The sequence below is a fragment of the Globicephala melas genome, chromosome 2 (assembly GCF_963455315.2).
Source record: "Globicephala melas chromosome 2, mGloMel1.2, whole genome shotgun sequence".
NCBI lineage: Eukaryota > Metazoa > Chordata > Mammalia > Artiodactyla > Delphinidae > Globicephala > Globicephala melas.
This window is the reverse complement of record NC_083315.2, coordinates 69,069,275-69,094,004: the sequence shown is the minus strand read 5'-3', so window position 1 is coordinate 69,094,004 and position 24,730 is coordinate 69,069,275. Positions and strand designations below refer to the sequence as shown.

The following is a 24,730-nucleotide window of genomic DNA, read 5'->3' as shown; positions in this document are numbered from 1 at the left end:
TCCTCGGGCCCCGCCCCCGGCCCCCGGAAGCCTCTCTCCGCCCTCGGCCCCGCCCCCCCGAAGTTTCTTGGGCCCCCGGCAGCCAGCGGGACAGAACGCACTGAGCCGCCGCCCGGCCGGCGGTGGATGGAGGTAACGGAGACCGCGCGGCGCCGGGAGTGAGCGGCCGAGCGGTCGAGCGGCCGGACCTCAGCGGACTCGTCATGGAAGAGGAGGTGAGGACCGGGCCAGTCGGGGGACCTGGGCTGGGGTCTTCGAGACCCTCCCGGCGGTTGGGGTCCCTGGCTCAGGCCCTTGTTCCAGCCAGCCCCTCTCCCGCGGGTCTCCAGGCAAAGCCTAGGCAAATGAGATGAGCAGGGGCGGGGGTAGGGATAGCAGACCCATCCTCCTTCATTATTTCTGTCTTCTCTCACCAACTATGGGCATGGGGGTTGTTATTGTTCCCATTGGATTGATGGGGAGACTGAGGCTCTGGTCAGTTTGATGACTTGCTGAAAGTGTCCTAGGTTGCTGGGCTCGAACCCTGGTTACCACTGACTCCCTGTGCCGTCCACGTCGGATCCTTAGGGCACACTGTGTGTGTGTGTGTGTGTGTGTGTGTGTGTGTGTGTGTGTTTTGTGGTGGGTCTGTGGGTTCTGGAGTCCCTGTCTCAAGGAATTTTGAGGTTTTGACCCTGTCTGGTGTCCGCAGGACTGGAAAAGTTGCGTTTTCTCCCCTGTTTAAGTCCCTGTGAGTCTACCTTCTCCCCTGCTTGGGTGTCAGGCCCTTGTAGGGGCTGATTCCTGCCCCTGCCTTTCCCACATCCCTGGAGGGCTGACTCCCTGGAGGAGCTGGGCAGCTGGACCAGCAATGCCCCTTGAGCCTCCCTCTTCCCCCTCAGGACCCTCTTGGTCTGGGGTGGGGTCAGACACTCTGTGACCCCTGCCCTTTAGTTGCAGACTCAGTTCTCTCAGTAGCCCCCTCATCCAGGCACACTGCCAGCACTTAATGTGTGACTGTGGAATGCATAAACTAGGGAGGGGCCTGCTGTGGCTAGAGGATTTTGCTTCTGGTCCCCCAAGGGGTCTCAGCTTCTGCCCCTCCCAGACCGAGGGGAGGGGATGTGTCTTTGCCTGGATAAGTGGGGAGGAAATATGAAACTTCACTCTTGGGGCAACCTTGGCTAGCTGGGGACCAGGCTGCCTGTGTCCCCATCAGTGCTCGTCTCCCTGCTTCCTGGGACCACTGCCCAGGGACAGCTGGTGTATCCGTCAGAGTTCTCTCCAGGCTAGGCCCTGCATTGCTGTGGGATGGTAGATAAGTCACTTCCCCTCTAAGCCTGCATTTCCTCTTCTATAAAATATAGGGCCTGGTCTCCTCCCCGGGTCCTGATTGTAGCCCCTTCTCTCAGAATGGGTGGAAATAGGGGGCAAAGTCAGGCCACTATGATTGGCTGTGTTTTCTTGCTGACAGGGGTGGGGCTTCCCCACCCCTGCTGTGAGGGCTGGGCTGTCTGGCTGTGGCCCCTCTTCTTCTCCCAGGGGATTTGGGACAGGATTACTCCATCTCCTGATCTGCTCTGGCCCCCAATTAAGGGAAGTTCTCCTGGGGCCTCCTGGGCCAATGGCTTGTCTGGAGGTCCGCCCAGCCCTGTACTCCCTCTGGTCTTGAGTCTCTAACATTGCCACTTACTGACTCCCAGATGCCGAAAGCTCCCCGCACATCTGGGCTATCTACGGTCTTGCCCACCACCTCCCCACACAGCCGGGAGCTCCCTGTTCCCTACCCCGCCCCCCCTTTGACATCCCTCTTTTCCTCTCATTTCTTTTCCCCTTAACTTCCTCTTGTTTCTCCAGGCCTCAGTGCCCATCCTCCTTTCTCTAAAACACCTCTTAGATCTTAGTCGTCTGCTCTGCCCCATGACCCCAGGCTGGCCTCATCACCTCACTCCCAAATGGCTGCTTTTAGTCCTCCCCTGGCTTTGAACTTCCTCCCCATGCCCCAGGAACCTTGATGCCAAGCCCCCTCAGCCTCAGTGACCTCCTCCATGCAATGGGTTGGTAGTCCCCATCAGCCTGAGATTTGGTGCAAAAGTGCAGGTCTGGGCATGGGGCATCTAACCATTTGTGTTCTCAGGGCCTCAGTTTCCCCATCTATAAAATGAGGGAGGTGGGCAGTCCAGAAATGCGATGGTTTATGTGCAAAAGCTTTGAAAGCTTCAGTTATCAGTGTGAGGTATTGTTGCAACTGGACTCAGGCTTTTCTATCTCTGCCTTGGGGTTCTGCCCCTCTTCCTCTCAGTCATGCCTTTCCCTGGCTTGACCTCCAGTGGCACCAGGCTGCTCCTTTGCCCTAACACATCTAGAGAGTGGCAGGGCAGTGTCCTGTCGCAACACTGGTTTTGTGACCTTAAGCTAATCTTCGACCCTTTCTGGCCTGCACTTTCTCATCCTGTAGTGAAAGGGTTGAGAGTATAGGGTCTTTGGTACCTTCTGTGCCTTTCCTTCTTCTGTGGGCCAAGATGTGTGTCTCTTTCCCTCCTCACAGTCTTACCAAAACCCTTCCTTCTGCAAGGGCTTCCCAAACTAACCCCAAGTCCTTCCCCTACCAGAGAGCCAAGACCGGGGTATCCGTCTGGGTCAGTGCTAGAGCCCTCCCAGTGGGCTGGGATCCTCTCAAGCAGGGGATGCCTACCCAACCCCCAGACTGGGGATTTCCCTTGTGCAGGGTCTGTGTTGCCCCCATCAGACTGGAAGTTCTTCAGGTCAGAGCCTGTGCTTCCTCTCTCTGATTGCCCCATCACAGGGCTCTGACATGGTAGGTTCTTAGCAGAGTTTGGTCAGGGCATCATGGGGTTTAGGTAAAGGGCAAAGGTCATTATCCTAAGCTCCCTGTGATGTAAGGTGCCAACAAGTTCTCTTCTGCTGGTCTCTATCTCCCTGTCATGGCCTGTGTTGTGGCTTTCCACGTGCTCCTTTCTGTGCACAGTGTTGGGCTGACTGACCTGGTGTCTTTTTCCTTTTTTTTTATTTTTATTTTTAATGAATGACCCAGAGGCCCTCCCATCTCAGGCAAAGCAGAGCCAGGCTGGTGCCCAGAGGTGCCTCAGGAGCTGCTCGCGGTGGGCGGGGGGAGGGCCTGAGTGAGGATGGGTGGGAGAAGAGAGAGCGAAACAGGAAGAACAGTGGTCAGCTGGTCAATAAGAGGAGAGGAGGCCGAGAAACCGGGCTGAGCAGGACAAAACCTCCCCTGTGAGCCCTGCCAAGGGGAGGGCCCGCTTATTAAAACTTACTGGGGCATCTCCGGCCCCCTGGTGGGAGAGTGTCTGAGGGGCAGGGAGAGGGGCTGGTGAAGGATGGCAGGACTCTGACCTCCAGCCAGGCCTGTCTTCTGGTGGTTCTTGCTGTGGCTGATTCCTGGCAAGGAGACCTTCTCCTGGGCTTCGGTTCATGCCACCTCCAGCCCCTCAGCTGTCACTCCCCCCATCCTCAAGTGCGTTCTCTCCTCAGTGCCATCCTGGTACTCCCATCCCTGAAGGCTCTGGACTGGCTTCCCTAGCTAATTCAGTCATGGCATTCACCAGGCACTTCTCTGCTCCATGCGGAGAGGATGGTGGTCAGGGTACCAGGTTCCAGCCCGGCCCCCGGGAGCTTCCAGCTGGCAGGAAGTTATCATGTCTCAGGCTGTGGGTGAGGCAAGTAGGGGAGGTCACAAGTGGAGGGGGATGTGAGATCCCATGGGGTCGTGGGTGGGCCTCTGCAAACAGGAGGCGAGCTTGGAGCTCAAAAGTAGATCTGGGCAGCATGCTCCGCGGTCTTGTTTGAGAGAAGCCTAGAGTCTGCAGGCCTAGGGGATGGCCATCTGCTGTAGTTGCTAATGGAGGGGTGTGACATGTCAGATGTTGAGGTGGGGTTTCCCATTTCCCACTTCTACCCCTCCAGCCCTGGTGGAGGCCAGCATAGAGGGGTCTCTGTGTGGATGAGGCCCCAGCGGGTCACACAGCCCATGGGGCTGAACACAGGGTCTCTGGTGATGGGGTGGGCGGGCACTGGGTGCATGGTAGGATGCTAGAGCCTCCCCCTTCTTGTCAAAGGGCCCTGAAGTCCCCTCTTTCCCTGATCAGGGTGGCTCATAACTGGCCTGTCAGCAAGCCTCTCACTTCCTCATTTCTCCATCCAGGAAGACCATTTGGGACCATTCCACTTCTCCATTTCTCTTGCCATCTACAAGTTAGGGAGAGACCCTGAGGGGGCATCTCGTATTCCTGGAGCTCCTGGGAGCATTGAGGCCCAGCAGCTAAGCCCAGAAAGGCCTTGTCCTGAATTCTGAACCAGGCCCAGGGAAAGGGTTCCAGAGAGCCAGAGGGGATGGCAGTGACAACAGTAACAATAATGACAGCTGCCATTTACTAAGTTTAGGGTATCTTAGGCATTGCTTTGTATGTCGTATCTTTTTATTCAGCAACAAACATTTATTGAGCACCTATTGTGTGCCAGACACTGCCTAGGCATTGGGGATACAGCAGTAATCAAAACAAAAAACCCTGCCCTCACGGAGTTATAATCCTTGCAACTTCTGTTAATATCATCATTTCACAAATGAAGAAACTGAGGCTTAGAGAGACCAAGTGACCTGCCTCTGGTCTGTGACTTGGGCTTCAGAGCTCAGACTCCTGACCACTGGAGTATGCAGTTCAGAGGGGGAGGGGGCCACAGTAAGAACCAGACTGGGGATTCCCTGCCATGATGGAGCACAGGGAAGCCATGCCCTGTCCAGCCCCTGACAGCCTACCACACTTCTGTCTGGACTTGTCCTTCCAAAGGCAGCTGTGGCCACAGGGTATCCCTGGGGAGAGGTATGCTCCTTTTAACTAGAGCCCCATTTTTTTTTTTTTTTTTTGTGGTACACAAGCATGTGGGATCTTCCTGGACCGGGGCACAAACCCGTGTCCCTGCATCGGCAGGCGGACTCTCAATCACTGCGCCACCAGGGAAGCCCTGGAGCCCCATTTTTAAGCTTTATGTAAATTATAAAGCAGTCAGAATTAGTCAGTGCTGATTTCCTTCTAGCATCCTGTGGATTCTGACATGCTCTTAGCCCTCCTCTCCTGCACTCTCCCCTTCACACTCACCACTGTGGGTACCAGTCATTGAAGCAAAGTGGTTAGCAAATTGGGTGTATTTTTATTTTCATTTCACAGATATTTCTTGAGCACCCATTATGTGTAAAGGAACGGTGCTGGGTTCTGGGGACCAAATGTGAATTCGACCCCATCTGGTAGGCATATACCTGGCGCCCAGCTACTTAAGCAGGTAATTAAGAGGCACAAGATGTCAGTGACTGGCCTGGAGACTCCAGGGTGGCTGCCATGTCCTAGAGAAGGGTTTGAGTTTACCTCCTGTACCTGCCTGTGGTCGAAGGCAGTGTCCTTGGAGCCCTCGCCAGACAAGGTGGCTACCCTAAAGTCCTGGCCTGGGGCAGGGATGAGGGCAGCGGAACCTCCTGTTTTGGGGTAGGATGCAGGGGCCGCAGAGTGGGCTCTCTAGAAGGGCAGGGGTAGGGAGGAAAATTACCACTCTGCCTGCCTGCCTCCTTCCATCCTTCGGATCCTGCATGAACGTCCTTTCCTCTGGGAGGCCTTCCTGAGCCACACGGACCTGAGCCAGGTCCCCCGCTGTCCTCTCGCACTCCCTCCTCTTCACTTCCCCTTCACTGATTCCTTCATAGCATTTCATGGTTGTTAATGTATTTATGTCTGGTGTTTATTTGTTCAGCTCCTCCTTCCCCACATTGCCAGCCCCATGAGGGCAAAGATGTGTTCTTTTTATTCTTCCCTGCCTACTCCAGCATCTGTGACATTGTAGGTGCTCAGTACAGCGTGTGTTGACGAGGTTGAATGAATGCACGGGAGGCAGAATGGTGGAGGGGAGAACATGGGGTCAGAGAGACCCAGTTTGAATTCTGGTTTTGTCCTTCCAGCGGTGTGACTCTGGCGAGTCACCTCCCCTCTCGGAGCTTCAGTCTGCTGTGACATGTGGATAATGATGCTACCACCTGGGAGGGTGGTCGCGCGGGTTAAATGAGACAGTTTGGGTAAAACATAATACAGTGGTTCAGTATAAGGTGACTGCAGCTGTTATCGTTGTGGCTGCTGTTGTTAACTGTTATTTCTGATATTGGATTGAGAATATCTGCCTCAGGCGTTGTGGGGAAGCTCAAATGGGGTGATATCAGTAGGTATCCAGCAGAGGGACACATCCCTATGTGGCCTCACGGCAGCAACCCTCACGGCGTCCGGATGCTGTGTTACAGGGCGTGAAGGAAGGGGGCCAGAAGCCTCGGGGAGCGCAGACAGCGGACAAGGCTGGCTGGATCAAGAAGAGCAGCGGGGGCTTCCTGGGCCTCTGGAAAGACCGCTACCTGCTCCTCTGCCAGGCCCAGCTGCTGGTCTACGAGAACGAGGTAAGGACCTGCCTGGTCCTGAGTTTGGGGGTGCCGGGTCAGGGAGCAAAGTGAGGGCAGCCCAGGCCACAAGAGGATTCCAGAACCCGGACTGGAAGGCCTGCTTCGCTTTTGACCCGCTGTGCAACCTTGGGCGATTGCCTGGTCTTCTCTGGGTCGGTGTGGTACAAGGACGATACCTCTAGGTGCGAGCGTAGGACTCCTGGATGAGGGGCTCTTTGAAGCATATGTGCACAGGGATGTGTGTGTCTCCTCAGCTGTCCACCTACACTGCAGCTCCCTGTCCCGGGGCTAGGTTCCACATCTCTGAAGTTTCCAGAAAACTGAAGCTTGCTCCACTCAGTAATGATAGTAGAAATAATACTTACTGCTCATGCTTGTTTGGAGGTCTTACATACCTCTTGGAGGATGCTCACAATAGTCCCTTAAGAGTGGTCATCATGGGGACTTCCCTGGTGGTCCAGTGGTTAAGACTCCGTGCTCCCAATGCAGGGGGCCCGGGTTCAATCCCTGGTCAGGGAACTAGAGCTCACATGCCGCAACTAAGAGCCCACATGCCGCAACTAAAGATCCTGCACACGGCAACGAAGATCCTGCATGCCTCAGCTGAGATCTGGCACAGCCAAATAAATAAATAAATATTAAAAAAAAAAAGAGTGGTCATCATGTCACATTCTACAGAGGAGCACCCTGAGGCCCAAGGTGCTCAAATCCTGTTCAGCATCTCAGTGAATGAAGGTCAGGTCTAGAGCCAAAGCCAGGGATCTCTCCACCCAGCTATGTCAGCAAGTAAACTCTAAAACTTATTCTTGGTGGAAGTCCTCTAAAGTACGCTGGATATTGTCTGCCTTTCAACAGAAGGTACTGGCCTAATGGAGTCTTTCCTTGGTGGCTCAGAGTCACTGAGGATCAGGCTGTTCCGTACTGCCAGACGGTGCTTTTCAGCTTTGCATTCTCCTCTAACATCAAGCTGCCAGTTGCCGCTTTTGCCGTCCTTGTGCCTCTCACAGTCCTCATATCTTCCCACTTCAGACTTGTGCCCCTTTTCATTTCAGCAGGTTTGGAACTTGGACAACCCAGGATGTAGAAGTTGTGTGTTAAATAAGTGTCAATAAAGTTCTGGGTGAAGACCTGAGGCCAAAAGGTGGCCTTTACTTAGAGATGCTGTTTATGTTCTGGGGTTGAGGCTCTCAGAGGGCCTGTCCACTGCAACTGGGCTATTACTGTATGACTCTGACAGACGGAGTACACGGGGAAGAGCTGGCCTGGGGGCAGAGGAAGGGGGATCCTGCCTGTTCCCCATCAGCCTCTGTCAGCATGCCTCAGGCCGTCTTGGCAAATTCATAACTGTCGCAGACCAAGAAAGATTTAGGTGTTCAAAGGAGCTGCCTTTGAGAAGCATCTCACCTTTCCTGACCAAGTCCCCAGGCTCATGGAGTTGGGGTGTCAGAGAAGCAGCCGGAGGAGGCCAAGGGGGTGAATGGTGCAGACAGCCCCCCAGATGTTCTCTACTGCTGCTGGCCCCAAATTAGGATGTGCTGTGGCGGCGGCAGGGGGCTATTTTTATAAATAAAGGGGGCTGTCGCAGCTTCCTCCAGTCCCAGCTGCCATAAGAGTTCAGTGACAGGCCCCCCAGCTGTCAGCCCATCAGGCGCTACCAGACTTGTCCTGGGTCACCTCTCTACATCTGGCCCATGTCTGGGAAGCAGGAAGGATTTCATATCCCCTAAACACAAAAAAGTCTAAATCATGCTTTAAAAAAAAAAAATCACTATTCAAAACCTCAGGGCAGTTTTAAGAACTTAGCACTCGGAGGTGGGGGAGCTTGGCACAGGAGAAGGAGTTGAGAAATGCTTACTAGTTCAATTCCTCTTTCTGATGTAAGGAACTAGGCGAGTGCGAATGACTCTTGGCTGTTTCTTTGCTGTCAGTGAGGCTGACATTCCAAAAATGCTGCCCCCGCCCAGTGCCTGCTGGTTTATCCGACTTTTCTGAGAGGCAGAAGGGCCGGATGATTCAGCGTTTCAGGTTGAGAGGAGACCCAGGTCAGGCAGCCGTGGGGAGCTGGGTGGTGGAGATGGAGTGACTTTTGTTTCCAGACAGAGGAGGGTATGTTTGGGCCGGTAGCTGCCTAGTCGGGGGAGACCTGTGCCCATGGAGTAGGTGAACCTCTCTCTCTGGGATGGGGGTCGGGGGGACGTCCTTTCTGGTGTCTCACTCTGAGTCAGGCATTCAGTTCAGCAAACTTTTCCTCTTGAGGGCTGCCCCTTGTAGGGTGCTGTAGGGGGAACAGAAAGGAGAGCAGACACATGCAGCAGAGGGTAGAGAGAGATGGCTCAGCAGGGAGTTAGGACCATTCTTCCCCATGACAGGGTGTCCCTAGCACCTAGTAAGATGCCTGCAGAAGTGCCCTCTGATGGGGACCCTTAGAGGAGGGAGAGAGCACCGAGGCTTAGGCTCTTGCAGGTGAGCAGGGCAGCTTCCTGGAGCAGGTGGATTTTACCAGCCCTTGTGTTGAGTGCAGGAACCTGGAAGGGACTGGAGACTAAGGATTGGAAAGAGGTGCGTGGAGGCAAAAATGGGAAAAGACACCTGTTTGAATCTAGATGGGAAAGATCAGGCCACCCTGGCCACCTGTTCCTCTTTCCCTGAAAGGCTGAAGAGAGAGTAGGTCAGTGGTTACTCACCTTAGCTGTACAATCATCTGCTTTGAAAAATACTGATGTCTGAGCTCTGTCCCCTGGGGATCCTGATGTAATTGGTCTGGGATGTTGCCTGGGCACTGGGGTTTTTTTAAGCTACCAGGTGCCGCCAAGGTTGAGAATCTCTGGTATAGAGCAGAGGTTCGCAAACTTTTGTATAAGGGCTTGTTAAAACTCAGATTGCCAGGCCCATTCCCCCAAGATTATGATTCAGTAGGGATGGGCCTTGAGAATTTGCATTTCTTTTTTTTTCCAATTATCCAATTTTTTATTATTAGATTTAACAGACAGAAAATTATATTTCAATAACTTTAACTAGAACAAACGTAACATAGGGGTAAAAAAAGATTACAAAAACTTAAACTACATCTTGACGAAGACCTGTCGGAAATAATGTGCAAACCAGCGCTGGTCCCCAGATACACTTTGCATTAACTTTTTTTTTTTTCACACACACACACACACACTGTATTTTATTTTTATAAGAGATAAATAAACTGACACCAAGCATTGTAAATGGATGACCACAACAAAAGCAACAATGATTGCAATTACCAAACACGAAACACACTCACACTATGTCATAATATTGACATTCAGTCCAGGAATCCTCCACTGTAACAGCTCCTTTACTTTGCAGTGAAAATTGATTTGTATATTTTTTGCCTCTGAGTCCTTGTGGGATATATATATATATTTTTTATTCAAGAGAATTTGCATTTCTAACAAGTCCTCAGGTGATGCTGTGGCTGCTGGCCCAGGTACCACACCTGGGGGACCACTGGTGCAGAGCAGCCTGCAGCTAGGGCACTGTCCAGCTTCTGGCTCTGCCTGGAAGGAGTCTGATATGCTACAAAGGGCTCTGGCTTGGGAGTCAGAGGATGGGTGTTTGCGTTTGGCCCTGCTCCTTACATTTGGGTCTGTGCCCAAGGGTAAATCTCTTCGCCTCCAGCTCTCATTCTCTTCCTCTATAAAATGAGACAAATACTGGGGCTCTAGGATTTCAGGGTGCTTGAGGGACTCAGGAGAATCGGGGATGCAGAAGTGCTCGCTAAGTGTCAGGGTTTCTTAGTGTATGCGACTTATCATGGAGGGAAATTGGGGCATTTCCTCTGCATATAATCGAGTCATTGCCTCCCGGATATTCCACCCCAAACTGTGGAGCACTGAGGCGGTCCCTGGTTGGATGCTCTGCATGATGTCCAAGAGCAGGAGTTGGCTTAACTTGCGTGCCCGTCTCCAGGGCCTGCATCTGCTTCCCTCGAGTCTCCAGGGGGCGAGTGTGCCACACCCAGGAAGCTGTTCCAGCTGGGTGTCCCCTGGAAGTGGAACCAACTGACCAACACTGAGGGAGGAGGGTGTCCCAGACAGCTGGCTGGAGAGGCACCTGGTGGGTAGAGCCCATGAGGAGAAAACACTCAAGGGCCAGGGCTGGCAGGCAGAAAGGCAGCCCAGCCAGTGTCCAGGGGTGGCCGAGAAGAGGCTGGCCACTGTCCTGGCCACCAGCCTTACTAGTGATGAGGCCTCACGGTGGCAGACTCAGGGGGCACTCTAGAAGGAACCCTTGCCTTCTCCATTGTGCAGGCCATGGAGAGTGGCCTCTCACCCCAAGCCAAGGGTCAGCAGAGGAAGATGCCAAGTGGGGAAGTCAACTCCGGATCACTGTGGTGAAGGCGGGTTGTGTAACCTCAAACAGCCTTATTCACGCTTCTCTCTGTGGCTCTGCCTGGAAAGCCTTTTTTTCCCCTCGTTTGTGACAACTTGCTCCTCCTTCCAGACCACCTCTTTCACAGGTCTCTGCCTGGCTTCTGGGCCTGCGTGGACTCCCTGGCGCACTTTCCTAAGCCTTTCTAGCTTCCCCGTTGCCTCCTTTGACCTTAGGCGCATTTGAGTCAGCCCTGCCGCCCGCCTTCGGGCTGTGAGCCCCATTTCTCCTATGGATGGTGAGCCTGGAGGGCATCCCTCCAACCGGCGTGGACTGAACACCGTCTCCTTGCCAGGGTCTGAATGCTGCATCTTGGTGGTTGATTGGCAGCCCGAGGGCCCCCTCTGACCAAGCAGTGCCCTCACTGAGTGGGATCAGGTTCTGGGGCGGGGCCTGGGTGTTTGAGGGTCTAGGGCATCTAGCTCTCACCATGTCCCCTGTGTCTCCCTCCCCAGGATGAGCAGAAGTGTGTGGAGACAGTGGAGCTGGGCAGCTATGAGAAGTGCCAGGACCTTCGTGCCCTCCTCAAGCGGAAACACCGCTTTATCCTGCTGCGGTCCCCAGGGAACAAGGTAGGGCGAGGCCTGCTGCTGACTGACCTCACGCCAGGCCAGGGTCTGCTGGGCAAGGTCACCCCTGGAAGGCTCTCTGAGACAGGCTGGGCCCCTGGATGCAAGTCTGCAGGTTCTCTGTTGAATGTGGCTGAGGCCCAGACCCAGGGGCTGCCACAGGTTGGACCTTTGGCTTGCTTTTAACTTGAAGTCGCCCCAGCCCCTGGTTGATAGGAGGCGTATTTAGAGCTCTGCTGAGAGCTCTTCTCCCCTCTCCCCTTCTAGGCCCTGGGGCCTCCTTCCCAGGCTGTAGTTGGAAAGTAGTCTTTGGGAGGTGGGGCCCTTGGCCATCTCCCGGACCCAGGAGGCCCAGGACTGAGGCAAGAAAGCTGGGGATGAGGCCTTCACCCCGCCAGGCCTCTGACACCCTGACGTAGTCAGGCGGCCACACCCTCCCCTCATCCCAGGCCTTCCTGGGTGGGCCACCTCTCCTACCTTTCATCCTAGGCTCAGTGCTTGGACCTGCAGCCCCCCAGCTTTCCTCCCTTTGCACTGTTCTTTCTTGGCTGAAGCTGGAGGAAGTCTCTTGCCTGAGAGGTTTTCGCCCTGGGACATGCTGTGTGTGTGGATGAAGTTCGCTGTTTGCACCCCGCACCTCTGGCAGGGGGTCCGGGTGGGTGTTAACATGTGGTAGAGTTTCACAGATGTCAGGAGGGAGATCAGATTGGAGGCTGGCATTTACAGCACCTCTCGCCAGGTCACGCCAGTCTGCAGCTGGGCCGTGCCTTGCCCCAACCTCTGCATGTCATGTGGAGCCTCGCAGAGCGGGGCTGAGTCACAGAGGCTGGGGGTTGGAGAGTGGGCCTCGTCTGGGCTTGCCCGAAGCCATTCTGTCTCTTTCATAGGTTTAAGGGCCAGAAACCCAGTCCTCTGTGGTCCCCAGAGCTCTGGGCCCTGGAGGAGACCATGATGCTTTACTCACTAACCCTCTGTCCCACTTGGCGGTGGTTGGGGGCAAGGGAGCCACCGTGGAACTCTGACCCTGGGCGGGGGTGGGGGGGGGTGTGCCCAGGGTAGGGGCAGGTTTCATTGACCTCTGATGCTTAGGGCTCTGTGAGGAAGGGGAGAGCCACATTTTGGTCTTTCAGCCCTGGAACCCCGACCCTGTCCTGGAGATCCACTTCCTCTCTCAGTGGCGCTGTGTGTGTGTGTGTATCTGGGAAAGGTGTAGAGTGCGCTATATGTGAAGGTCTGCCTGTGTGCCTGATACGCGTGTGTGCACCTCTTTATGTGCCGCTGAGCGTTCGCCTGGCCCAGGGGCTGCCTGGGTCTTTGTGTGTCCCTTAGTGAGCATATGTGGTTGTGAGGTGGAGGGGACCTTGCTTCTCTGTCCTCTGCCAGCACGGTTCTGTGGGCCACCTCCTTTCGCGGCTCTGAGAATCATCTGGTGGTGGGCCAGGTGGGTCGGACCCCACTCGGGGTGGGGGTGGGGGCGTCACCTTCCGAGAGGCCTGTTTGTGCAGCTGCATTGTCAGCTGCTTCGGCCAGCACCCTCCCTTTCATCCCTGAATCGTGCCAAGAGTTCAGGTCAGCTCTGGGTGACCCTGGGAGCAGGGCGAGGGTCGGGGAGATAGGGCCGTGGGGTGATTGGTGGGGGCTGCTGGGCAGCGGGAGCGCAGCCCACGCTGGTTCCGGCTCAAGGGCCCCTGACCCTCGGCACCCAGGAGCTCACACAGAGAGTGGGCGCTCTCCAAAGGCCAGATGGTAGACGGCCCCGCCCCCCCCCAGCATCCTCTCTCCTTTCCTATCGCCCTGGGTGTTCCCCTCCTCGGGGAGGCTGCAGGCTGGCCGGGAGGTCACATGACCCCGGCTGTCTGGTCCAGAGGCCGCCTTTTTTCCCCTCTAATCAAATAAACAAAGACTCCAGTGTCTTGCGTGCCCCTCTCCCTCCTGCCTCCCTGTCCCCACGCCCCTGCCATGAGGTCACAGGCAGACGCTGCCAGGAAGCAGGGTGGCCTCTGCTGGGCCTTGCTGCCCCGCTGGTTTCAGCCAGCTTGGCCCTTTCCTCTTTCCTGTCTCCTCTCTCCCCCTCCCGCTTCTTTCCTCTCTGCCATTTTGTCCTCCCCCCTTTTCCAGCCATGTGGGCCTTCTCTGTGTCCAGTCCCGTTAGCTTCTCCTAGTGGGGCCTGTGCTAGGAAGGGCTTGAGGAGGGACGTGTGCAGCCTTCAGGACACAGGGGTGGGGCAAGAGGAGCAACTTCTTGGTCTCCTGTTTGTCCCCATTCGGACCACCTTGTGGGATGCCTGGCTCATTCAGCAGGATTTCAGGGTTCCTTAGGGTGACGCTGGGTCCCATTTAACTTCGTATTCCCTCTCCTAGGGGAGGCCCTGGGCCAACACCCTCCCCCCAGCCTGCCTAGGTGGGCTGTCAATGGGAAAGGGTCACAGCTTGGGTTGAGTCCAGTGGTTGTGTTTTTGTCCCACTGAGGCCCTGAGTAGTAAAGAGACCTGTGCAGGTCTCATTGCAGGTTGGTGCGACTAGAACGCTGTGAACTTGACTCTCAGGCCAGTGCTCTTTCTCTTGCTGCATCTGTTGCTGAGTTCAAGTGTATGCCTCTCAAGCTCTCTGGGATGCTAAGTCCTGCACCAGGCAGGGACCCCACCAACTCAGGGCCTGTGAGCAGGAGAAGCGTAGCTGGGCTCATGGGCTGCCCTGGGTCACCTTACTCGCAGCCCTCATTCAGGGCTGGGTGGGCCCTTTCAGAGCCCAGATGCAGCGCTGTCCCTTCCTGAGCCCCTACCGGCCCTGATGGCTGGGCTGAGGCAGTTGCCAAGGTGCCCTGGGGTTTTCGACTTAGCTGCCTCTCTGCTGCCAGGATCAAATTTACCCTGGTCATGCAAATGAGCATTGGGCTGTGCCTGGCATGGGGAGGTGGGTGGAACCAGGGCCCTGTGTGAGGAGAAGGCAGAGGCAGCCAGGAGGAAGTTATATAACAAGGATGCTGAGGGGGCCAGGCGGGCTGCATGTTACATAACTGGGAGAGCAGCAGGAGGGAAAGCGCTATCTTAACACCCGGGCAGGGATGGGCAGCTGGCGACCCGCCTGACAAAGAACTAGGGCTTCCTAGTGTCAGAGTGCGCAGCGGCCCCAAAACAGGAACCTTGGGCCAGTTCATTCATTGGTTAGCTATTCATTCAGTAACCATTTCTGAGTACCTACTATGTGCCAGGCTGTGGCTTTAGTCATGTTTAATTCCCTCAGCATTGCTTTGTGGTAGGCGGTGTCATCCCTTTTTCCAGATGAGGAAACTAGGACTGTTTTGTCCAGAAGGAGATTAATGGTGATAATTCCTATTACTGAGCACCCGCTCTGTGCCCACTTCCACATTTAACACTTTGCTGCATCACTGATCTTCATAGCTCCCTGAGGCTCCGAGTCAGCCAGCTGTGAGTGCTGGTCTGTCCAGCTCAGAGGCCCTACTGCTGTGTCCACCATAGGGGTGGCTCCTGGGTTTGTGTGGCCTCACTCCTTCCACTGTTTCCTGTCTGACCATGGGGCCTGGCAGGAAGGGGCCTCTCTGAGCTGCCTTCTGATGCTAATGTAGGAGTTCGGAGCTCCTGCCTGAGGTGGGAAGGAACCCGTGGGGTGGCATGGGATGAGGTTGGGTGTGAGGTCAAGTCATGGGGTTACTTTAGGCCACCTTGGCCAAGTCCCATCCCGTCTGATGAGTCTCTTTTTTCTTATCTATATGATGAGGGGGCTGGAATTGACCCCCTAATGCCCTTTCTCTCTTGCAGCCTGTGATTCAAGGCCAGAAAGGAGACCCTGGGACTTTTTCACTTGTCCAGGACTGGTTGTGGGGCCCACTGGGCAGCTGCAGGCGGCCCTGGTTCCAGTGGGCCTTCACCAATGGACACCCCTCATGCCTGTCACCTCTGTCCTTGTACTCAGTCTGATGGAAGTAGACTGGGACTACTCCTACTCTACAGAGAAAACTCAGAGGTCAGGCAGCTGGTCTGGGGGAGTCACATGGAGTGAGACCAGATCTGGGCAAGGCTGATTTGAATCCAAATCTCTGGCAGCTGTATACATGGAGAGGGCCCCTTCTCTGCTGGATCTGTCCCCTCCCTTGCTCTGAAGCCCCAGTGTCAGACCTGACATGGGGGTCATTGTGGTTTGCTCCTGACCAGCTGTGCGGGGGCAGACTTCAATCTTGGGTGGGAAGCTTCCTCAAGACCCCAAATGGGAACCCTTTTAAACATCTACTATCCACCCCACGCATGCCCCTTGCAGGTCAGCGACATCAAGTTCCAGGCATCCAATGGGGAGGAGAAGGAATCCTGGATCAAAGCCCTCAATGAAGGGATCAACCGAGGCAAGAACAAGGCTTTCGACGAGGTGCGATGAGGTCCTGTGGACGGCTCTGGGTCTCCTTTCCCACCGTGTGTGATCTCAGAGTGGACCCTGCCCCACCCCACCCTGACAGCCCCTTGATTATGTCACTGCTACAAACACTGGGGCATCTGTGGTTGTTACCTCGTTTAATCCTCACAACACCCCTCAAAGTAGGTGGTTGTGTTCCCATGTTACAGATGAGGACACTGAGGGGTAAGGAAGTTAAGTAACTTGTTTTAAATTAAAACGTGGGTAAGTGGTGGGGTAGAACTTAACTGGGTGCAGCCATGCATCCTTTCCAACCCAGCCCCAGCCGGAAACAGCAGGAAACAGCAGAGAGGTCTGTGGGTGAGCTGAGAGGCTGACAGCTCACTCTTCAGTTGGGCGGTGAAGTCCAAGCTTGGCTGGCTCTAACCCTGGGCCTCCTTATCTGCTTGCAGTGGCCACCCAGCCCCCTGTGCTGTAGTGGTGATGGCAGCAGGGCCACGATCAGGCTTTCGGCAGGCAGGGTGTCCCAGGGGGCCAGATCTCCTAGGGAGGGTTTATCTTTGATATCATGGAGTCATAGCTGTTTGGGCAAAAATGGGCTTGGGGGGCCACCTAGAGTGACCCCTTGGATTGCAGAAGACTGAGACCCAAGGGGAGCGAATTTTCCCACGCAGGTTCCCTCTTAACACCCAGGTTCCCTGCCTCGCAGCCATGGCTCCTGGATCACGTCTTACGTGACTGTGCCATGCTCAGCCCTTCACTTGCTTGGGAAAGTGTCCCCATTTCAGGGGAGAGAGTGTTGGAGGCCACAGGAGCATGGGCTGGGTCTCGGCCCACAGCCTTGGTGGAGCAGGACCAGCTCCTCCACTGCAAAGACCCTCAGGTGGGCCTGAGCCTCACCTGTGGGCAGAAGAGTCTTAGCCCACCCCCCCCACCGCAGGGACAGGCTGCTCCGGGATTCAGAGTCTGGATTTCCCACGTGACTCTTCCTATGGCTTCCCGGCTACTCCCCACCCCCATTCCTTATCCTTAGAGAGGAGATGCTGCCCCCCAGACTCCCTGACCCCTGGGGGTGGAGGCCCTGCTCTTTCTTGAGCTATCCTCAGGGGTCCTGGGAGAGTGACTGGGGCCAGGGAAGGTCTTTTCTGGAAGCCAGGTACTAGGGGATCGTGGGCTGTCTTCTCCCCGCTCCCCCCCAAGCTAAGCGCAAGAGCAGCCTCGGGGCTGCTTACGTATTGCAGTGGGCTGAGGGGTGAGGGCTGATAGCCCACATTTGGGCAGGAAGACTGAGGCTGTGCAAGCAGCTGCAGAGAAGGGAGAGCCTCAGACTGCAGAGAGATGACACAGGCTGTGGAGAGTCGGGGGGGGAAAGCAGGGAGGTGCCTCAAAGAGAGGGACAGCTGGGGCCCTTGACCCTGTCAAGCAAGGATGCAGGTGCAGACCCTGCCTCTGAGTCTCAGGTTAACGCCTGGGCGTTTCCTCCTCTCCTCAAGGCCTGCTGGGGACTGACGTGGTTCCCTGTCCTTCCCAGGTAAAGGTGGACAAGAGCTGTGCCCTGGAGCATGTGACACGGGACCGCGTACGTGGGGGTCAGCGGCGCCGGCCCCCTACAAGAGTCCACCTGAAGGAGGTAAGGCCTTGGCCCCAGCTTGGGAAGGTTGGGAGTCAGATGAGCCTGGGACCACAGCTCCTTAGGTGGCCGCGGGCTTGGGCCACCTTTTTCCTGAGCACTCTTGGTATCGGGCTGCCTGAGTGGCATGCGGGGTGTCGGTGTGGAGGCGCGAGTGCTGTATGTCCTCAGGGAGTGGGTGCGCCTGCTTCCCGTGTTGAGTCCATGGGCCTTAACCCAAGCTGGTGCTGGAGGGAAACTGAGAGCCTGAGGCTAGTCCCCGCCTCTCAGAGCTCAGCTTCCAGCCGGAGAGGAGACCTGTCCACGGACTGCTCCAAGCAGCGCTGTCTAATTTTGGTACAGAGGGCGGCTCAGGCAGGCTGAGCAGGAGGGACCACGGAGGACCCACAGACACCTGAGCTGACCCTTGAAGCATGGGAACAGTTTCAGTGGGCAGACTTGGAGTGAGGGAGGTCCTGGGTGGAGGGAATGGTGCGAGCTTGAGGCCCAGGGCAGGGGAGTTTGAGGTGTGCCTGGTCCCTTTGGCTGGGAGATGTGTCTGGGAAGGTGGGGTAGGGGGGAGGAAATTGTGGAGGCCTTGAAAGCAGGAGTCGGGGGCAGGAGGGATGGGAGGGTGCGTTGCAGAGGTCAGGTGGAGGCCCTGGGTAGGATGGGTCAGGTTGATGGAGGGAAAGGCAGGGGGCCAGGAAATAGAGGCAGGGGTGGGGCCTCTAGGCCCCAGGAGGGGGTGAAAAGGGAGGGGCCGGTGCAAGAGACACTGGGAAGCAAGAGCCACCTGGGCTTGTGATTGAATTCAGGACTCGGGGAGGCGGACTGGACCAAGAGGGAGGGTTGTCAGGAGTGCCCCCAAGCCTGGAGACCCGGCGAAGGGAGGCCCTGGACACAGGGAATGTGGGAGAAGTTATGGGCAAGGGGGAGGGGGAAGGGAGGAGCCCTTCGTCAGACCAGTGTTACTGATGGGTGTCGATAGTTGGGGGAGAGACCTTGGAGGCCAGGAAAGAACCTCAGCAGATGCTGCCTTTGGGGAATGGGGGGCAGTAGGGAGCAAAGGAAGAGGAAGCCAGAGAGTGGCGCATCCGGAGAGAAGGGCACAGGACTGGGGGTCATCAGCCAGATTGGCAGCCACAAGTCACGAGGCAGGACTGAGGAAAAGGCAGATGGTGACGTTTACAGCACATTTTCTCAGCTTAGGGCTGTCATGGGGTGCAGGGCTGGGGATGCTGGAGAGAAGGAGATAGACCATGGCGGGGAAGGAGGGAGACAGAAAGGGGCCAAGGTCATTGGAGGGTTTGCTGGTGAGATGAGATAGCCTGTTCATGTCTGTCAGCGGAGGGAAAAAAGCCTGCAGAGGGAGTGACTGAAGTACCCAGAGAGGAAAGTCATGTCTGAGGGAGGAGGCCTAGGAGGTGTGGGGCAGGCCAGCCTTGGAGAGGGGAACCCTCTGAGAAGAATTCAGGGAGGCACTCGTGTCCAGTGACTGAGCGCATGTGTAGGCCAGGTCACCCTGTGTGTGTAAAAGGGAGTGAGGGACCTTGAGGGACCTTGGGAAGGGCCTCCTGCCCAGCCCCGCTCCAGGCCCTCTGAGGCTCCCTGGGAGTTTTCCCCATGACCGTGGGGCTGCTGGGTGTCCCTGTGGGCCCCTGGGGCCAGATGGGGCCAGCTGCCTGCTGGGTGCAGCTGTTCTCCTCTGGCACTCAGCTGTGGTCTGGGGCTGCCCGTGTCTGGGGCCACATGTGACGACAGCACGAGGAGAGTGGGCACCAGCTGCTGAGCAGCTGGGCAGGCGAAGGCTGGAGAGCTCTGGCCCAGAGGGCTGGCCGACCGGACAGAGGTCTGCAGGGCGAGCAAGCTCAGGATGACGCAGGAGACCCATATGTGGGTTCTGGTCCTGTCGCCTGCTGACTGTGGGGACCCTGGGTGGGTGGTTGCAGAGAAGGGACCCTCCCAAGGCCCACAGCCAGGCTGGAGCCATGTCCCCTGACACCCAGGCCAGCACAATTGCCATTCAAAAGAGCGGCCTATCACACAGGCTGGAAGAAGCCAGGCTGGGGCGCTGAGAGCGCACCCTAGCTCTGGCTTCCGGGACTGTGATTTCAAAACCAGGAATTCTATGGAAGTGAGAGACAGGAGAGGATTCATCAGAGAATCACTTTAGCTTCTAATCAGGTGGCTTTGGAAACCAGAGCAGAGGGCATGGAGAGTAGGGGGCCAGGGGCCTGGGCAGCCTAGATGGGAGGGCTTAAATACCTTGTAGGTGGGCACACCTGACCCAGTGGCTGGTCATCCAAGTTGATGCCCATATCCTGCCCCTCCACCCAGGTAGCCAGTGCAGCATCCGATGGGCTTTCGCGCCTGGACCTTGATGTTCCTGACAGCGGGCTGCCAGTGTTTGCCCCCAGCAATGACGTCAGGGCAGCCCAGCCCCGGGAGACACCCCGGCCGCCCATGCCTCCTACCAAGCCTTCTGCAGCACCTGAGACGACCAGTCTTGGTGACGGAGTGGAGACCCCTGTAGGGGAGAGAGCCTCAACCCCCACCCCAGCAAGCTCTGAGGCCCACCCTGAAAGCCGAGAAGACTCAGAGACTCCAGTGGGGGAGGACAGGGGCTCTGAGCAGCCCCCCAGCAGGGTCCTGCCTGACAAACTGAAGGTGAGCTGGGAGAGCCCCAGCCCTGAGGAGCCCCCTGACCCTGAGAGTACAGAACCGCCCCAGGTGCCCGATTCTGGGACTTCCAAGGCCGTGCCTAGGGAGGGTGGGAAGCCCGCTCCACCCCCGACACCCCCAGCCAAGATCTTATCGGAGAAACTGAGAGCCTCCATGAGCGGCGTGCAGGCTTCTGGGCCAGCCCAGAGTCTTGGGGCCTCTGAGACCTCTGCCCAAGGCCCAGCACAGGTCTCGGTGAATGGTGTGGATGACAGCCCTGAGCCCATCAAGCCATCCCGGGATGCAGGCACCCCAGGAACTTGCCCAAAGGATGCAACGACGTCCACAGCACTGCCCCACTGGGACCCGCAGCCTCAGTTCCATCCCCGCTGCTCCTCCCTGGGGGACCTGCTTGGGGAAGGCCCCCGACGTCCACGGAAGCCTGGGGAACAGCTGTATCGGGCCCAGCTGGAGGTGAAAGTGGCCTCGGAACAGACGGAGAAACTGTTGAACAAGGTGCTGGGCAGTGAGCCGGCTGCTGGGAATGCCGAGGCGCTGCTCAGCCAGGCTGTGGAGCAGCTGAGGCAGGCCACCCAGGTCCTGCAGGAGATCAGAGATCTGGGAGAGCTGAGCCAGGAAGCACCTGGGCTCCGGGAGAAGCGGAAGGAGCTGGTGACCCTCTACAGGAGAAGCGCACCCTAGGGCCTGCCAGCCCAGAGCATGGTCCCTCCCGGCCGCCTCAGTCCACTGGAGCCCAGCCCTGCCGAGAAATGTGCTTCTTTCCAGGCTGTAGAAGGGCCATCAGGCATGTCAGGGTTTGGCCAGGACCTGCAGAGACTCCTGGGATCCTTCTCGCCCTGCCCTGGCCAGAGGTGCCAAGTGCCACCCAGGGCTGCTCTCTGGCCGGGCCTCCAGCTCTGGGCTTGGGCCGGGAGCACGCATGCGGTACCTCTGTGCTGGCGTGGTTGTTCCGAACAGCCCCAGGGCCCTGGCACAGCACTCGGGTTTTTGAGGGCGGTGTCATCTCTGCTTCGCGCCCTCAATAGTTTACATTCCTGACTTCTGAATAGAGCACAGCTGAGCCCCCCTGCCGCCTCCATGTCCAGATGTTCCCAGGCAGAGGCAGCTTCAAGCCATAAGCAACCCTCCCCACCCCCCCTATTCCTAGTAGCTGCAGGGGCCTTGGGTCTAGACTAGAGGTTTGTCCTTCAGCTGAGTGAGACCTGGAACCCAGCTAGGGCCTCTGAAAGCAGGTGGGAGGCATCTGTGTGAGAAAGCCACTAGCTGTGGGCCCCCTCCCTGGGCCTGTTTCCTATTCTGCAGGCCTTCCCCTCTGGTGAGCCGTGATTGGGGGACTCCAGGGTGGAGGAGGAACTCAAAGGGTCTCGTAGTCTAGTCCCTGCCCCTGGACCCGCTTGTGTCCAGCCTTGCACATTCCTGTACAGGTGAACCCGACATCAGAACATCCTGTATGTAATTCATTATAAATCAACCTTCAGAAGAGAAGCTGCCCCAACTTCTGTGCCTCCCAGATGGGATTTATATCTGGGTCTCTGTGGTTGCTTCTGAACCCAAACAGGTCCGGTATCCCAGTTATTTCTTCAAATGCCGTTGGGAGTGTGTTGGGACCTGAACCCACTTCCCTCTCCCCTTTCCCCTCACCCCTCTGGCTCAGGCTAGAGGGACTGCTCCTCCTGAACTTCTTGTGGAAGGAGCATTAGCTCCTGTCCCTTTCGTGGTCCGTGCCTGCACCCTGGGCCTCTCCCGAGCCCCTCCCCGCCGTCGTCTCGGGCTCCAGGAGCACATCCAGTCTCCATCCTGCTGCAGTGGCCGGACTGAGGGCAGTCTATAGGTGCAGAGGCCCTGAGGGCCACAGCCACTCTCCCTGGGGCCTGTGGGAGTAGGCGCAGCTTCTGACAGGCCTGCTCAGGGGTTTCTGCAAGTGCACTTTTGTTTACTGAAAGAGAAGGAGGGTCACAGCTGCGTGCCTGGCCTTCCTGCCCACTGCCTCACCCCCAGCCACCAGTCATGCCCTCTGAGGCCCGCCAGCACAGCTCACTGCCTTCTTCTCCTTGGTTCTTGAGGACAGTGGCCAGGGATCAGGAGGGGCACGTGTCCACCCTGCAGCCTGTACTGGGCAGGGGTGGGGGCAAGCAGCAAGGTCACAGCTCGTGAGCCCGCCTTGGCCTCCCTAAGCCACACTCCTTGAACAGGCTAGGCTCCCATGCCCCAGTCTGATGTCTCTCCATCTGTCTCCAGTGTGAGAGCAAGAATGTCACCAGGGGCCCACAGTCACGTGGCCCCCTGCAGTCTTCCTTTGGGGAACAGCCTTGCTCCACCAGCAGCCTGGGCTGGCTGGAGCATTAGCCAAGTCACCTCCTTCCTGGGACTAGAGCCTCAGTTTCCTCCTCTGATAAGGGACCAGGCTGAGCAAGTAGCTCTGGGGTCACCTTAGTGGCCTAATGCCATTGGTTTCTGTGGGCTTCCTGTGCCTTGGCAGCCTGGACCCGAGGGGGAAGCCAGCTTCCAGGGGAGGGGAGAGGATCGGGAATTCACAGGGGCTGCCTGGCCTGCCTCCTTGAGGAGGGTGGCATTCCATGCCTTCTGCTTATGAAGCGCCTTTCTTGAAGTTTGGCAATAAATCCCTTTTCATGGAACTTCGCTGCCACAAGCCTGTTTGTTGGTGTGGGGACCAGCTCCAGGGCCTCATGGAAGCAGAGGGTAGGTGGTGGTTGACCGGGGCATCACCTTTCCTCCAAGCTCTCTTCGAGGGCCCACTTCCCATAGTCCAGGCTGGGGGCCTCGCCCTCCCTCAGTGCTCACCTTCGCTAAACTCGGCCAGGTGCTCCAGTCTCATCCCCTGCCCCCAACACGTTTCTACAGCCCGGAGGCCAAGTGTCAGGGAACAATGCTTTTCAGTTTTTAAAAACTTCATTTGGAAATAATTTCAAACACAGAGAAAAGTTACGAGAGTAAGTATAGTACAGAGAACACGCATATACTCTATTCAGATTGACCTGTTGGCTTGTCTTTCGAGTGCCTTCTCTCTGTAATATACACACAATTTTTTCTCTGAGTCTTTGGAGGGTTAGTTATCATGGCCCCTTTCCCCTAAATACTTCAGTGTGTATATCCTAAAAATAAGCATATTCTCTCATTAATCGTAGTGCAGTTATCAACTTCAGTAAATTTAACACCGATAGAATACTTACTGTTCATATTCTGATTTTGTCGTTAGACCCAATAATATCGTTTAATCACATGTTGCCTCCAGTGTAGGGTTGAATATTACATACATGTCTCTTCGAGTCTCCTTTAATCTGAAATGTTTCCACAGCCTTTATCTTTCATGATGTGGGTATTTTTGAAGACTACAGTCCTCCCCAGCTTTTTAATAGAATATTGTTCATTTGGGGTTGGTCTGCGGTTACTTCATAATTAGATCAAGGTTATAGAGTCTCAGCCAGAGAACTGCATAGGCAATACTAGGTCCTTCTCAGGGAATCACACCTGGAAACATAGCCTCCATCCGACTTTTACTGGTGATGCTTATTTGGATCACGCAGTCAAAGTGTCTGATTTTTCTGTTGTATGGTTACATATTTTTCTCATGTAACTAAAGCAATCTGGGAGACTTTTTATTAAAGACCATGCGCAAATTTTGATGTTGCACCACATCAAAATTTCCCCTTAGATCTAATCTCCATTGATGAGTCTTGCCTGAACAGGTGTTTCCTATGATGGTTCAAAATGATTCCAGCTGTCATTTTAACCTCAGAGCCTGGTCCTGGTTGGGGTGATCCTGGGCCCTGCCTTACGCCTGGGGCACCCCTAATACATCTCAGCAGGACCCCAGGGCTTTGCTGAGTGCTCTTTGGAAACCCCTGGGCCAGTAGACAGAGCTCCACTCAAGTCAAGCTGCTGGGAAGGTGTCAAGTCCCACCCAGGGACTTCAGTGAATCTCAGCCTCCCGGGGCCTCAGTTTCCTCACCCATAAAAGGGAGATTGCAGTGCCACCCGCTCCCCACGTGGGAAAGCAGTGCTCCCCAAAGGCCGGCTCCCTTCCTTATCTGTGAGGGCTGCTGGAAAGGCCTGGTGGTCAACACAACAGGAAGCACCTGGCCCGGGCTTATTGCCTGTTCTATGACTTTCGTATCCCTCCTGAACTCCCCTGCCACTGACCTGACGTGTGTCCACCATACCAAATGGGTGGCCTGCAGAAGGTGGGCCATTTCACCTTATCGTTAAGGAGGAACCAAAGTAAGGGAGAGAAGTCCCTTTATCGACGGGGGCATACTCCCACCCTGGCCCAGGAACAAAGTCTCCTCCCGAGGGACGCTGCTGGGAAGGTGTCAGTGGCCAGCCAGCCGCAAGACTGAGGAAGGATGTGGTGAGAACTTTCTTTCCTTCTGGCCCTAGGGGCTGGAGGCCTGTGCAGAGAAACGGAGCCTTTTTCTTTTGAATACGAGTCCCCGATATCTCAGTGGCCTGAAGTCCTGTGGGGTTTTGCAAAACACAGGTGGCTGCCTTCAGGCGGGACCCAGGACAGAGCGGGAGGGTCTGGTGGGGAAGGGGACATCCAGATTGCCCCTCCCTCTGCCCCCACCTGAGCCTGGACCCCGGAAGCTCCCTGTGTCTTTCTGGAGCCACCATATTTTATGCCGTCCAAGTCCT

At 56.2% G+C, this 24,730-nt stretch overlaps 1 protein-coding gene across 1 annotated transcript; it reads left to right on the top strand.

Annotated features, from left to right (window-relative positions):
- The first annotated feature begins 76 nt into the window (after nucleotides 1-76).
- On the top strand, nucleotides 77-22,713 carry PLEKHO2 (pleckstrin homology domain containing O2). Its single transcript, XM_030879004.2, has 6 exons — nucleotides 77-215; nucleotides 6,293-6,442; nucleotides 11,305-11,421; nucleotides 15,694-15,798; nucleotides 17,315-17,413; nucleotides 19,733-22,713. Exons 1-6 carry the CDS (start codon nucleotides 204-206, stop codon nucleotides 20,756-20,758), a joined length of 1,509 nt encoding a protein of 502 aa, XP_030734864.1. The 5' UTR covers nucleotides 77-203; the 3' UTR covers nucleotides 20,759-22,713.
- Nucleotides 22,714-24,730: the final 2,017 nt, after the last annotated feature.